At 38.6% G+C, this 15,365-nt stretch overlaps 1 protein-coding gene across 3 annotated transcripts; it reads right to left on the bottom strand.

The window, feature by feature from the left end:
• Window positions 1–500: 500 nt before the first annotated feature.
• gnb4a (guanine nucleotide binding protein (G protein), beta polypeptide 4a) lies at window positions 501–14,210 on the bottom strand. Of its 3 annotated transcripts, none has more exons than XM_065275887.2 (10): window positions 14,074–14,210; window positions 11,336–11,441; window positions 10,843–10,881; window positions 10,340–10,446; window positions 9,790–9,853; window positions 9,152–9,314; window positions 5,264–5,330; window positions 4,751–4,952; window positions 4,257–4,473; window positions 501–4,173 (listed from the first exon to the last, which is right to left on the bottom strand). In XM_065275887.2, exons 2-10 carry the CDS (start codon window positions 11,390–11,392, stop codon window positions 4,067–4,069), a joined length of 1,023 nt encoding a protein of 340 aa, XP_065131959.1. In that variant the 5' UTR covers window positions 11,393–11,441; window positions 14,074–14,210; the 3' UTR covers window positions 501–4,066. The 3 variants fall into 3 exon arrangements, with proteins under 3 accessions (XP_065131959.1, XP_065131958.1, XP_065131960.1); XM_065275886.2 differs by lacking the exon at window positions 14,074–14,210 and adding an exon at window positions 12,838–13,019; XM_065275888.2 differs by lacking the exon at window positions 14,074–14,210 and adding an exon at window positions 12,101–12,148.
• Window positions 14,211–15,365: the final 1,155 nt, after the last annotated feature.

Genomic DNA, 15,365 nt, shown 5'->3' with positions numbered 1-15,365 from the left:
TTTAATGTATTTTTACTGTTGTGTGAGACTTGCTGCTGTGACATTCTAAATTTCCCTTTGGGATTAATAAAGTAATCAAATCAAATCAAAAGTGGATCGGCGACTAAGTTTCCCCTTATTAGGTGCAGTTCTACTAATAGTAGTACTATGAAAAGTTGTCTGTTTCCACTTTTTTGTCTTTAAACGTTCGTTTTTTGGGGTCAACAGCTTATAAAAACATATCTGTCACACAGCAGCTTTCAGGCATTACTCTTTTTTTGTTATAAGCCAGAAATGACAAGGAGGCTGCCTCTCGCAATACAAAGTCAATGGAGACGGATGGATTGTTTCCCTCCCCCGGTGGGCGTGCTTTCAGGTTATGACGCGTTGCGCTCTGTCTCTATGGTAAGTGAAATGCCAAATATACAAAAATGAGCATCATTAAATATTTAAATTCAGTATTCAATGTAGATAATGTCACTAGCCGCATCATGTTCAATAATGAGTACCATTACAAACAGTCTCCTTGATGAAAAGCCTTTATTGGTTATGAGAACAAATAGTAACAGGTGTCACTGCCACTTTACAAGTACAAATAAATTTCCGGGTGTTAAAAAAGACTTAAAAGATCCCATAGCAAGTGATCATTGTTTTCTGAACCAACATAATGCCATAATACAAATCTGTTTTCAATAACAAAGCAGTTAAATTAAAAGGAATGTGTGTTAAGAGTCAAGAGGCAGTTATGCTATTGTCCCTGATATAAGTATACGTTTGTGGGACAGAACCGCAGAAGTTAATGGAAAAACAAAATTATTTGGTCTTTAATCATAGTTACAGCATATGTAGGATACTGTTTGCCCACCATTAAGCCAGCAAGGATCATTAATTTTGTAATTTACAGGCACATTAAACTGAATTTCCACATTTTGACTATATCTATCGCTGTAATCTATAAAATACATCAAAACCACTATGAATTACACAAACTTTCTTTTTTGGTAAGCCACAATTCCACAGGTGTTGATGGTTGGTTGGTGTTGGAAGAATGCACTTCGGTTTTCTGTGTGCTGTTCATCTGTGTTTATAAACCCCAATATTCCGGCTGTGCCCAAAATGTAACAAGTGAAAACACACTAACACAACAAATACTTTGCTGTTTGAGGTGCTACTTTGCACCAAGTGCAAGGAAACGTAAACACCCCTGAATCTGTGATCATGCCGCAACAAACGTAGGCTGCGATACCTCGGGTATACTTTCATTTTTAAAGCTTATGGCAGAGCACCTCTTTTTAGTACTGTGATCACATGATTGATGTGAACTGCTGCGATGAGGAAATCTTCCTCTGGGTAACAATGCAGTAATTTCGATAGGTTTGACAGCACAAACACCTCAGCAAAAACAACCACGGCCTAGTTCCGATTGAGAAAACTAAAGCTCTCGCGGCGCTCACTTCCTCTAATAGTGAGGCCAACACTGGAAAATAAATGTTGAAGAAGTCAAATATAAATATTCAGGGTTCATCACGGGTTACTTGCTGAGTGTCTACTGTAAATAAAAAATGCTGATTGAAAAAATTTTGGATATTACAGAAGCCACATCATTGTAATATGATAGTTCAAACACCTCAGATTTTAAAATATTTTCACAGTCGAAACCTTGTTTTAGGTTCGTTTTTACTACTTCATAAAGGGCAATATTCGGATTTTTCATACTTCAATATGCAGTGAGAAACCGTTTTTGTAAACAGTATTAAGGCAGCAAGCTGATTTCTTCTTCAGAGTCACTGTGGCCTCGCTAGCACAGTGTTTGATCTTATCCATAGGATAAGGCTCAGTTAGCTAGCTGAAATATCCATAGGATAGTCTGGAGCTTGCTCCTTATGGCTATGTTCACTGCAGTTTTGGACTTTTCTGGTTGAACTTTTAAAAAGATGTTCAAGGTTCAATACATTTGGTGGCATTATGTTCATTACCACAGAAAACAGGTACTCTCAATAACATTATGATATACCCTTTAAGGACATCTCAGCAAAAGCTGTTATTCTGATTGTATGGGCAACATGTTTATACCTTCACAAACACATGAAATTAGTACAATTAAAAATATAATTTCTTGTTAGCATGACAATACTGTAACAGAAATCACTTAGGAACCATCATAAAGTCTGTTATCTGTATTGAACCCAGAACATTTCTTTAGGTCCAATTGGTTACCATAATGTTGTCGAATCATTTCAGTTTAAAACGTTATACCTTCACATTATGCCAATTCAACTTCATGTACCATTTTTAAGCATCTAAATATTGTAAACACCTGAGGAACATCACTATTTGTTTGGATGTCCTTTCATGGCACAACTGTGACTGTGTGATTAATAAAACATTAAAATGGCTGCTTAACAAAAGTTTATCTGATGAACAGTAATGTCAGGAGATGAAGACATGAAACAGGATAAATCCATTCACAGTGAATGCAATCCTATATGGATAATCAAAGCAAGGATTCTTTATACATCAGAAATTCATTTGGAAAATGCCCAAAATGCAGTGTGTAGAATTAAAAGCAAAACGGCATAATCAAAACAGTTTATAATACACTCACAAAACCAGTCCTTCTTGACTGAGTTCCTCTATATTGGCACAAAATTAACATAACTTAATGTTCAAGTGAAAGACATTAAGGCTTGCTTGCCATCTCATTCATTAACATTTTTTCTGGCACAGGCAGAGGGCACTAAATCTTCAGTACTCACATTTGTGAAAAATACGCACGGTGTAGCTTTGGGTCCTAAAACCATGTGTTTTCAGCCTACTTGCCAAAAAGCCAAAGCACTAATTCATTTAAAATATTCAGGATCGGTGTCTAACGTGTTAAATCTTCAATTGCGAAAGCATACAGTCCTAGCTAGAAACGGGCAGGTGTTAAAAATAGTGTATGGGAAGGCAGACGACAATGCTGAAAGTCAGACTGACATTAGCCAAGGTCTCTTGTTAAGCATTAGGCTGCACCTTCAGCCTGCTGACTCTTAGTGGAAAGAGGTGTCAAAAGCATCAAGGCCATGCTTACAACAAAACCATTCACTTCTATCCTTAAACATAATTCGGTATTGTGTCTATCCAGTGGAAAGAAGCACATTTGCGCCTTAGTGACAATATAGACATAGGAGAAGAAATATGGGTTGATGCTAATTTCTCTTCAACAGTCAGTAATAATCTAGTACATGAAACAAGCCAAACCTTTGTGTCAGGTTTAAAGGATGGCAAATATGAGCTTAGTTATATCACATTCTCTCATAACTACACACTACCAACCATTTATGGACGGTGGAACAGACCAGCAGACACGTCATGCCGACACAAACTAGTTCACCCAAAACTAAAAATCTTTTCAGTGGAACACAAAAGTTAGGCAGGTTGTTGGTGATCGACACAATTTACTTGTTTATAAAAACAAAAAAAATCAAGTGTGTTCGGAACAACACGAGGCAGAGTAAACAATTTTCATTTTGGAGCGAACTATCCCTTTAGACGTCAACACTGATGCAAAATCTATGACCCAATGACCCACAATGCTTTGTCAGCCTCATGTTCGTCACTACACAACTAGTCCTTCTGTTCATGACATTTGACTAATGCGTGGTAAATATAACTGATCAAATGGGGCAAAAAGGTAAAATGGGAGAAAATCTTTAAGCAGGAAAAGAAAACGGGGACAGTCAAGACACCCACAACCAATATCCACACACCAGAACATCCAAACACTGTCAGAAGTGCATATGTTATACATACAAGCACAAAGAATAGCGGATATATACAATACAGGCTGTCCACCCCACCTCTCGAGTCTGACATGAAGCCCTAGAGACACACAGAGAGAGGAAACCAATGGAGGGTCTTCTGTACTGGTCCTCATCTCTTTGACTGACTGCAGAATGGAAGGATAGTGTGGTCTAAGAAAGAGAAGATGAAGAAAACCAGGCCATCTGTAGGAGGAAGAAGTAAAGGGGGCGGTCCTGTGTGGCAGCGGTACACTACAGTGACTGTGATTGGAAAGAGTGTCTCCCCGGAGTCCCGCCCAGTGAGGTCAGTTCCATATCCTGAGGAAGCTGTCCCAAGAACCGGTAGCCACAGCCATGCCATCACTGGTCACACCCAAACAGCTCACCCTGTTGTCGTGCCCAGCCAGTACGCCTACAAATGGAAGAGTTACATGAAAACATGGTTTCAATGCTGATATGGTCACCCACGTGTTACTGTTAGTACAAAGTACTGACCTGCACGCTCTCCCTTTAACGTGTCCCACACATTGCAATTAAAGTCATCGTAGCCAGCCAACAGCAGGCGGCCGCTCTTGGAGAAGGCCACAGAGGTGATGCCACAGATGATGTTGTCATGAGAGTACATCATCAGTTCCTGGTCCGCACGAAGGTCAAACAGCCGACATGTGGCGTCATCAGAGCCCGTGGTGAACGCATTACCATTTGGGAAGAACTGATAAAACCAGAAAACCCCTTAGCACTTTAATCACTGGTTTATGTTAATGTTGCACATACTAATTTTAATGTATATACATTGTAAAATGCTGTAAAAGTACTGGTTTGTTTGTTATCATTAACCAAGAATCTATAGTGACTCACAAATGAACATTCAACCTATGTGCGTAGTTCAACCTATATGCATTACCAAAACATGTAATAAAGTAAAACAGTTCCATTACCAATCCATTCAACATCAGAAACGGATTATAACTTTTTATTTTGACACTCACACAGACTGCATTGATATCAGACACGTGTCCGGTGAAAGACTGTCTGCACATTCCGTCTCGTATGTCCCACAGTTTAGAGGACGCGTCACAGGCGCCCGACACAAAGGTCTTGGAGTCTGGGCTGAGGGACAGGCTCATCACATCTCCGCTGTGCCCTGTGAACGTGGTAGTCTGCTGACCGGTCTCAATGTCCCACAGCGCACTGCAGAGGAGGACAGTCAGGTCATACTTAGTACAACACTCTTATATAACGTGTGTCTGGTAGTTTGCTAAAAAGCAATAAGTGGCTACAGATCACATTTGAATTACTGTCTCCTGACTACATGTTCGACCTCTGATGCAACCAATTGGCAGTGGCTTCTACTATTTTTTACTTTAACTACTAATTTCCAACTAAACTACTTTTCTATTCTTGGTTTTTCACTCAAATTGACTTTGGGGTCTTTTTATCATATAGTCGTGTAATATGCAAGTAAATGTACTTAAATACTGCAGTAAAATGAGATGCCTCACCATGTGGTATCTCCAGAGCTGGTAACTATCTGGCTGTCATCCAAAAAGCGGCAACAGGACAAATAACCTGGTAAGAAACAAATACAACAGAGGCCAAGTTAGCTGCACTTTATTGTTTTTTCCACTTAAGCCCGGAAAACACTGCAGGATTTTTGCACTTCTATTAGATAATTACCTTATCACACTGTGCGACATGGATTGTTTAAACTTAGGAACGACAAGCTGCATGTACACTGTACGATAATAACACAGAACCTTCGATGTCTGCCAGGGCTGTGCATCAATGCAACGCGTTCTCTATTAAAAATACCTGTCTGAATCGCAATGCTCCAATTCTGCATTTCATGCACAGTTTGTGCGTGTACAACGGCTCTGTGATCAGTATGAACTCCTTATCAAATAAAATCACTATGAGTTTGAGTCGTTTATAACGTGCATTTAAAACAGCAACACTTGTCAAACACAATCATTCAAAATATTCTTTATTATCATTTATTACACGGCTCTCTGGAATGCTTGATTCTGATTGGTCAGTTGAGACATTTGCAGGTTCGTTCTTTTCAAATAATAACCGCTCCAAAATAATAACGCATAGCCGGAACTACTTGCACGAGTAAAATCGCTCCGCGCCAATAAAGATTACTGTCTGTTTGGCGCCATCTTGTGACAAACACTCGACAACCACGACAAGACACAGAGAGCTTACTGAGACTGAACTTGACAAAATAGAGCAGGGATTCCCAAAGTGTGGTACGCGCACCCCCAGGGGTACGCGAGCTGCCACCAGGGGGTGCGCGAGAGGAAAAATGTAATGGCGGTCTGTTTCTTTAAGTGGGATTTTTCCATACAATAAATAAATAAAAAAATGAACAGTAAACATTTCCTTTGTAATCGCTTTTATTTTAAATAAAAAACTATAATTTATTAGTTTTTGATAGAAACGTAGAAGACAGCTGCTGTCTTTTTCTACGCACTGCTCTTCTGTTATGCACTGCAGCCGCTATATGCGTGCCAACTCGTTTCATTCATTCCATATATATTATAAATATGCTTAACGTGACGCACTGGTAAACATGAGGAAACCTCTCATATGTCATCTATTAGCTGACGGCAGTAAGTGTACGTTTTTTACCATAGTAAACTCGAATGGCGTCTAAATATCACAGTGGTTAAACGCATACACGGGGGCGCGCATCATCTACGCTGAGCGTAGTTTCAGATGGTGCAATAGGCGTAAATATTTTTCACAATGTTGGACGTAGCTAAGCCCGACGTAGGACTATTACACCCAACTTCTTAACGTCCGGCTAGTGCAACCGGCCCTTGGTTATTTGCGCATGATTAAACATGAGTATTTATGGTGAGAAAATAAAGCTTTTTTGGATTTTTTTAAAAATGGGGATTGGGGGTGCGCCAACCCGGTTGGGACGTAGAAGGGGGTGCGCAGGAAAAAAAGTTTGGGAACCCCTGAAATAGAGCATGACAGCTACGAAGCCTACACACAAAAAAATACAGAATGGGCATTAAAACTTCGACTGGTTAAAGAGAAAAAAATGGAGACAGACAAGTATGAAGCAGAGGATCTTAATAAGGTATTACATTGTATGCATCTGTGCAAAGTTTCGCGGAAGGATAAAAATGTTAATTTAAAACAAATATGCCAATAAAATGTTTCAAATTCATATTCATGTCCAGTTTTTTTCTTCTGTGGCAAGTAGCCGTGTAATAAGCGGGATAATGTAGAGGCAGCCGGTAGTTATTGGGAAATAAGCCCCTTCAGTGTGATACAAGACCCTCCGCTTCGCGTCGGGTCCTGATCACACTGTCGGGGCTTATTTCCCAATAACTACCGGCTGCCTCTACATTATCCCTTACGAAAATACCTGAAACAATTTGAAGAACAGAGATATAAATATCCCTCTAGATATTTCCTGGAATAGCGTTTGTAATGATACTTCTTCTGTGGCACAAATGGCGTTTCTGCAAGAGAGCGCCCTCTGGCTTTTGGATGTGGCGGCATTTCACCGTAATTCATTACAATTCATTCATTGAGAAAATGCGCATTTGCACAATTAATTTTCACAGCCCTAACAGCTGCATCACATGTTAGCACAACATCACCAGTATGTGCTAGTGGTTAGGGCTGAGCAAAAATTCATATCCCAGGTTTTTTTTAAGGAATGCCGGTATCCGAAATATATCCGGTATTTCTTACAAAAAGGATAAAAATGTTACTTGAAAGTCAAAGCCTTTATAATCTTTGTGGCTGAAGTTGTTGTACCATAAAGTTGTAAACACTCCCTAATAAACTATCTATTCCACTTCAAATCAAAACAAAAATTATATACCATGCAGTACCATATAAAAAAAATCATCTTTGTTAGAGCATTTATCCTACCCGAAATGACTGTATGCTCATGTCCTTGATGGGTGGTAAATGTTTGTCATACCAAAGTTGTTTAGCTGGGTTTAGTTAACTTTATATACAAACCAGTGAAGTTCTTAATCATTTCTTTTTTTACTTTGTTTTGTGCACATGGGCATTATTATCATGTAATATGATCTTTAATCTATAATTATAGAAAAGTGTCCTGCCCATACTATTGAAATTATTATCCATAAAATTAGAAACACACAATTCTCATTAATATACTGAACTGTCTGTAGCATTAAGATTTGCGTTCACAGAATTTACTAAAGTAGTCAAACCTCTTCATTAGAAGGGGGTGTCACAGTCCTTTTGTCCTTACAGTGTATTCCAGTTACAAAATTGGACAAGACTTAAAAACATAATTATGATCCAAAATAATTAAGTTTATAGAACAGATGTGATTCTGGAATCTGATTGGCTATGTGCAAACTGAAACTATAACGCGCACACATTCAGCACAATTAAAGTGTCTTTGTTTCATTCACACACATCCTCCCTTATTATTTCTTAATAATAATCTCATTAATTCACACTAATAGCTTCACTGAAGCAGCACAATCATTTGTTACTAATTCTAAAATGACGTTTTAAAATTAAATAACGTAGACTTGTTTGTGGCTGTTATGCTTTGAATCTGAGGAAAAAGTTCACCACAAAATAAAACTCCTTCGGAATTTCTGTTTTATTTACGATAAATAGTAGTGATGAGAAATAACTGCAATAGCGTATTAGATAAATAGGTGTTGTGATGGAACGTCAGACATGTTGTTGGGATGAAAGCACACATATGCAGCCGTAACTTAATTCCAATGATCTCTCTGTAAAAGCAGACTGAGGAGACATTTTATTTTAGTCTTGAACTCAATAATTACAATCCTCCGAGTGCATGCAGCCGCAGTTTTTGAATGTCCACATTCATGAGGCGCATCCAAGCGTCACAGAGTTTCTGCGTGCTTCTCCATGTCGCGTACTTACTGTGACGGGCGGGCTCGCGCAGAGCGCGTGCATGCGCGCTTGAGTTGCATTAAACCATATCTACATGAACGGTATTGGCTAATTCCGCATCGCATCGGGAACCCATATCGATATATCCCCTAAATCCGGTATACCACCCAGCCCTACTAGTGGTAAACAAATGCCAGTATGCAGGTCGTAGCAGCAAACACAATGTGCGGGATCATGCTAAATTCCTCACTGTCAGAAAACTGTCATAGGTGATCTTTGGACGCAAGACTGGGAAAACAGCGGTCTTTGAACATCTCTCACTGTGCAACACAGGACCACAGATGAAGAGCCACAATCACAGAAATCACGACGATTGTTTCACGATGGCAAGCTTTCGTCTGGGACGGGCAAAAATGGTCCACAGTATTCCGGGCTTTAGACTCATTACATAAAACCTGTACAGATTAAGGATCCAGGGTAAAACCTGACTAGTCCTTCTGTGGTATGTTTACCTGTATGTCCGGGCAGTTCTCTGGTAACTCTGACGTTGCCCTCACGGGTTTTAAGGCTGTAGATGGAGCAGATGTTGTCCAGGCCTCCACAGGCTACGTAGTTCCCTGAAGGAGCGTATGCACAAGTCATCACCCATGATGATCGTAAGGGAATGGCATGCATCTGAAATAAACGGCAAAAACAATTCCTTCAGGTAAATTTATAGACTGTACAATGAGATGTTTAAGTGGCCAGAGGGGGAGCTCACTTTGCAGACTGTATAGGTCTAAAAACCCTAATATAGTAATGTTTATGCATTTATTGTACATCCTCTCTTTAAAAAAAAAAAGTAGGGCTGTTTAAAAGATTAATCGCGATAAATCACATACAAAATACACACATACATGTATGAATTTAAGAAAAATGTCATTTAGGTATATTTTGATTTATAATATAAAATATATCAAAATATATATAAATGTACATGTTTATGTTGAAATGTAAAAATTTGTGTTTTTATATATATAAAAAAATAATTCACACCGTGCACACACATAAATTATGCAAAAAGTAATGTTTTAGCGGCATCAACATAAACAAACAGCTTTTGAGGCCCACACATAACTTGAAAAAAAGTCATTTGCTGGAGCGAACGTACCTTGTTTGTGGTGTAGCTGTCCCAAATGATGAGTTTGCCATCTTGAGAGGCACTAACTAGTAACCTTGATGTTTAAAAACAAAAACGGGTTAGAGTAAAACAGTGTTCCCAATTCAAACACTTTAATGCTTTCCTTTAACCACCATCAGTAAGTTTCTAGTGAGTGAAATGATGGTCTCTGTTCCGACCTCAAACAATTTTTTTATGAAATTTAATGTTTAATATACATTATTGTAAGAATGCTTCTAAAGCTTCACACAAGCACACTGCTAGGAGCTATGGGCATAAGCCTGCTCCATCTAACAATCGTGTCTCCTCCCTTAAGCACTAAAAGGGATGCACAGATGGAAAAAGAGTGAATGATAGAGGGAGAAAAGAAGGGAGGAAAAGAGAGACTGGAGCAGGAGGCAGCCTGCATAATCCCAGAACACCCCTGAGTTGTGAGAGGCCTGCTGTATTATTCATTGAGTGTACACTGACAGAGCTGCAGGGTTTCTCTGAGAGAACCCATCCTCCAGCTCCCACCTGCTTTCTTTCTCCATCAACTGACCTGGAATCAGTAGCCCAGTGCATGGCGTAGATTTTCGCTAAATGGCCTCGAAGTGTCCGCCTCGTTCTCATTTGGATCCTTCCCACTGAATCCAGACCAGCCGTAATCTAACACACAAAAGTCGTATCTTAGAATGACATTATAAAGCAAGCGGGACGTGGTTCATAAATACAAGTCATGCTGTTGCTCGCTCTAATGTTCTACTAGCCGATTTAAAGGTTTGGGAATGATATTGACCATGTAGAATTTAGGCAAATGACTGAAATACTAAAACGAACAAGTTAAACAAGTCACACAATCAGCAGGGCGTGGGCTGATGTTTAAATTTTGATGGAGGCCTAGGCATGTAGGAGTGCGTTTAATATTTTAGTGCACTTAAGTGCGTGTTCAGCATGTATACGTCAGTGGCCGATTTGCATGTCTGTGATGAGCTCAGAAAACAGAAGTGGGAACCTCCCAGTCCAGAGATGGGACACAGCAGGGATGGTGGCACAGCTGCTTACCTGGGACAGGCTGGAGTCGCTGCATGCTTTCCTGGCATCCTGCAATGGGAACAGCAGCATGTCAAGGGTATGCCATTCTACAGATTACGGCCAAGGAAAGTAACGCATGGCAAGTGTATGAGAACATTAAGCCAAAATGAAAACAACACAAAGTCATCCTACATAATGTAAAGAACATTCCTTGGAAAAAATCTGATATCTTTAATATTGACTGAGTAAGACCATGTGAAAAATTGAAATTATTGTGAATAAAATGTAATTTTGATATTCTTCAGCCTGGATTTCACAGACAGGGTCACAAATATTTTCTAGGGAGAACTTGCCCTTCGACTGATCACGCAGACAGGCGCAGCACTGATCTCAAAATGCAGACAGATCTGCCAGTTATTCAGATTGGGTTGGACAACTGTCCTGATGCATACATGCCAATAAATCTAGTTCTAGTTAGATGTACATGCGTAAAAATGGCGTGGTGGAGCAAAAAAGGTCTTACTCTGATCTGATTGCGCAGCTGCTCCGCCTCCTGCCGCAACTGCTCCAGCTCACTCATGATCTTCTGAGCAATTCACTCCCTTCTGCTTAATAACACTGACAAAGACCTGCAACAAATGAGCATAACGTCACATAAAAGTCTTGTATCAAGAAGCACTAGTGGTGGACCACAAATTAAAGCCACTCATCACACTAATACTGTACAGATACATTAAACGATCAATTTTCGTACATTAAGACACTTTAGATCAGATGTCCAATAGATTAAACTCAGACAAGTCCTTCTGGTTACAGTTTGTGGGGAATACACAGAAAGTGTTGTAAGTGTTTGCACTAGGCTGTGAAGAAACCAAACACTCCAGCTATAGCAGTGCCAACTGAAGAGCCGGGCACGGTGTGCTCCTTTGTTTAATGAGGGGCAGCACTGCTTGGCACTGCCTAAAGGTCGACTTCCCTAAAAATATAGTCAACACCAACTTAAATAAACCATCAACAGATTATTACAACACTCAAAGCTTTACTGTTGAGCGTCACACAGTGGGTGACTTCCCAAAGCAAGGATGCAAAAGATGAGGTGCATTCAAAGGCCATATGCAAATAGTTACTCCAACAGTTATTCCAGCATGACAACTAGCTGCTATTGTGCTCCTGGTGTTATTACAGTACTAAATACACTACAATACTCACACAAGGCAATACATTAATTAACAAACTTGTCATTTGTGGCTTGACACAATATGGGAATACCCCTAAAAACAACTCTGACCTTTGCGAAGCATGTGAAATTTGTACATTTCGGCATGAAGGTTTTTAGGGAACAACAGTGGCATGACTACAAGCAACGTTGCTAAAAACAGGAAGACCGCTGGTCCCAACCCTACCAAGACAAAATACAGGAAAAGCAGGCAATGACCAATGTCATTTTACAACAAATAACCTTACAACATAAGATTCACTTGATTTTTCTGCTGTATGTGTGGGTTTTAAACGATTTCAGTAGTCACGCCATTTAAGTAAATAATAAAAATGTCAACCATTCGAGCATATATTGCTCCGACTACATAAAATACAACTAATAATATCTGATAAACACTTCTTAATCTTTTATTTCCTTTCTTCAAGCTTATGCCACTTAAATACTGCCACGACATAAAACAAAACGTTTACACGGTAGCGACTATTTACTTAGTAATGCTTTCATTATTTTAATATTCAGCTGTTTTGATGATACTATTATCGTTTCAATGCCGAGAGTATTGCTACATTTCAAAGCTAGTCAACTATAACAGATTTAAAACCACATGTTGCACTACACAGAAACATCTATCTACTACACCATTTGCACGACAAGCGGTGTAAAATGACCTTATCCTGCATATTTGTAATCGGTTGAGCGAATTAGAGAGGTACGTTATGATATGGTTTGGTTAGCAAAGAGGCTAGCGAGCTGTGAATGTATCATGTCAGTTACTACAGAGCACAACACAAACACTGACACATTACCTGCTGTAACAACACTACTAATTCCTCCTGCCGTACGTAACGATGTCCTTATGCGCTAAGTAATCGTTTCAAAATATTAACTTGCTCATTTCGTCTTATTTACATCCAAAACAGGGCCTCGGGCGCCAAATTTACGAGATTCAAGGCAATTCACAGTACGATTACCACACCCATACTGATATTGAGAGCATGGCAACATTTGGGTAAAGGGGAGAACGAAAGCTTTAAGTAGTGTTTAACCAATGTAATTTAATGTAGATAGATAAAAAGTTATTTAAATTAATGTTTTAATGCTTGATATTATATATTATAATGACATAATTTGCCTTTTCTACTACAGAGCGCGATATTAATGGTGGCAATCCAAAAGTGTCACCCCCGCGCTTAAAATGGTTCTGGCTATCAGCTTCCTCAATTATCAAAATGACTTAAGTAGTTTGATACGTTTGGGTGTAGTGTCAAAGGCCTTTGATTTGTAACATATATTAGTGCATATATGACTTTACATGAGCATAAAGAGGAAAATGAATATGAGTTCTCCACCGCTTTTAAAAGAAAAACTGTATTATAAACCAGATATGTTTACAATTTACTAGTATTGTCCATAATTGCGTAATGTTTAAAGGGGTCTTGCACTGTGAGTTGTTCAGCAAAGCTTCATTTACTAATTTAATTTTGAAGTGAACCCTCTCACATGATAAGTTCACAGTTTAGCCTATGTAACCTATGTAAAGCCACATGATATAAGTGCATATTTGCCATGTGTCAGATAAACTGTCAATTTCAGTAGCAATTTGTCAATACTAGTTAAAAATGAATAGTTTGATTGTTTAAGTTATTTTACATTTACTGTTAAAATAATTTTTTTATTATTATGTTTAAAGAGAAGCAAGAATATTCAGACTTTAATGATTAGAATTAAATATGTGGCACGCCATGGGTTAAGAAACTCCACCCCTTATGAAATGTAACCATGGTTTTACTACAAATAAATCAAAAAGTAATGGTTACCATAGTTTAACCATGGTAGCAACAGATTAACCATGATTTTGCAACAGTAACCATATATGTGTATCAAAACCATTCAATATACCTATAAAAACCATGCTTACTACACTTATTATTTTTTTTTTGTTGTTTAGATGAAATAAATTTATCTTGTTTATCTATAAGCTGATTTCAAAGTACTTAAATAAAAAAGTAACAAAACCATTATTCAGTGACATCAAGGCTTACCTATTGTGTAGGTTAAGTCACCAATCTCAGTGCAAGGCTGGTCGGTGGAAGCACACGGCTCCCTCTGTAGTGTGCGGGTTTGTGCTGATCTGAGTGCTGTCACTTGGATAAGCAGTGGGCACTTTAGTAAACCACCAGTGCATCTACACTGAGAGCTGCTCATAGTGGTGACAAGGTGGGGTTGGATGGGGGAGGCTGTGTATTGAAAGTGGAAAGATGAGGTCTTAAAGAGACAGTATTGATGTCACCATCTGTTCAATTTGTCAATGTCACTACCGAGTAAATGTTAAGAAAAATGAGTTTTGTTCTGTGCCTTTAATAATTAACCCTTTGTTTAGATTATCTGTATGTTTGAACAAAATGCATGAACGGTTTCTGATTGTTAGATCACCACGTAACGAATGGCTGTCAATAATTTATTAAAATGGAAAGCTTTTTCATGTAATGCACTGTCAACACTTTTATTTTAAGTGATTCATTGGACTTGCTTGCTGTTAATTGTTCATATTCACAGACAAATATGTGCTAAATTTGCTGATCAAAACATGCCACCCACTTCATGAAGATCACATTTAAATTGGACTTCAAGTTAAAATATCACAAGAGCAACTTAAAGTCAAATTGAGGCCTTTGATTTTCCTTGCATATGTCCGCCCAAAGATACTGACATCACTAGAGATTCCTATTACAAAGGAAGCATTTTGAGTCACGAGGATGATACGATAAGTCATGAAACAGGACCCTGCTGAGACATCTACCTCACATCCTCAATGGTCCCTAAAATCCTGAAGAAATCCATAAACTAATTTAAGCCATTGTCCTTCTCAACCACACGGCTTTATTTTTAGAGCTTTGTTGATGACACTGTCTAAAATTTCAAGCTGTGAAAGAGGTTAGCTATATATTTATCTACAGTGCCATCCATAGTATTGGGACAGTAAAGACAAAACTGCCCTGTTTACTGTGGAGACAAGATATTTGTAAGATGAATATGACGCAAAAGTACAGAATGTTACATTTTATTAACATTTGATTATGTTTCAACACATACATTTATCCTGACCTATATCTGTACTGCAGACGCAATGGATCAAATACGTAACACTACACTTTTTCGAACAATTAATGAATCAGAAAACATAGTTCATCACCTAACACATGTCAGACATTTGTCTTCATATAATGCCTTTAGATAGAAGAATTAAAATACAAACATGTTGCTCCGTTGAGTTGGTATGTTTTTTTAACCCCTAGGGTGTCAGCTGACATTAGCTTAACTTAGAACCTTCTTC

Source organism: Paramisgurnus dabryanus, chromosome 6, assembly GCF_030506205.2.
Source record: "Paramisgurnus dabryanus chromosome 6, PD_genome_1.1, whole genome shotgun sequence".
Classification (NCBI taxonomy): Eukaryota; Metazoa; Chordata; class Actinopteri; order Cypriniformes; family Cobitidae; genus Paramisgurnus; species Paramisgurnus dabryanus.
This window is presented reverse-complemented; position numbering and strand designations above follow the sequence as displayed.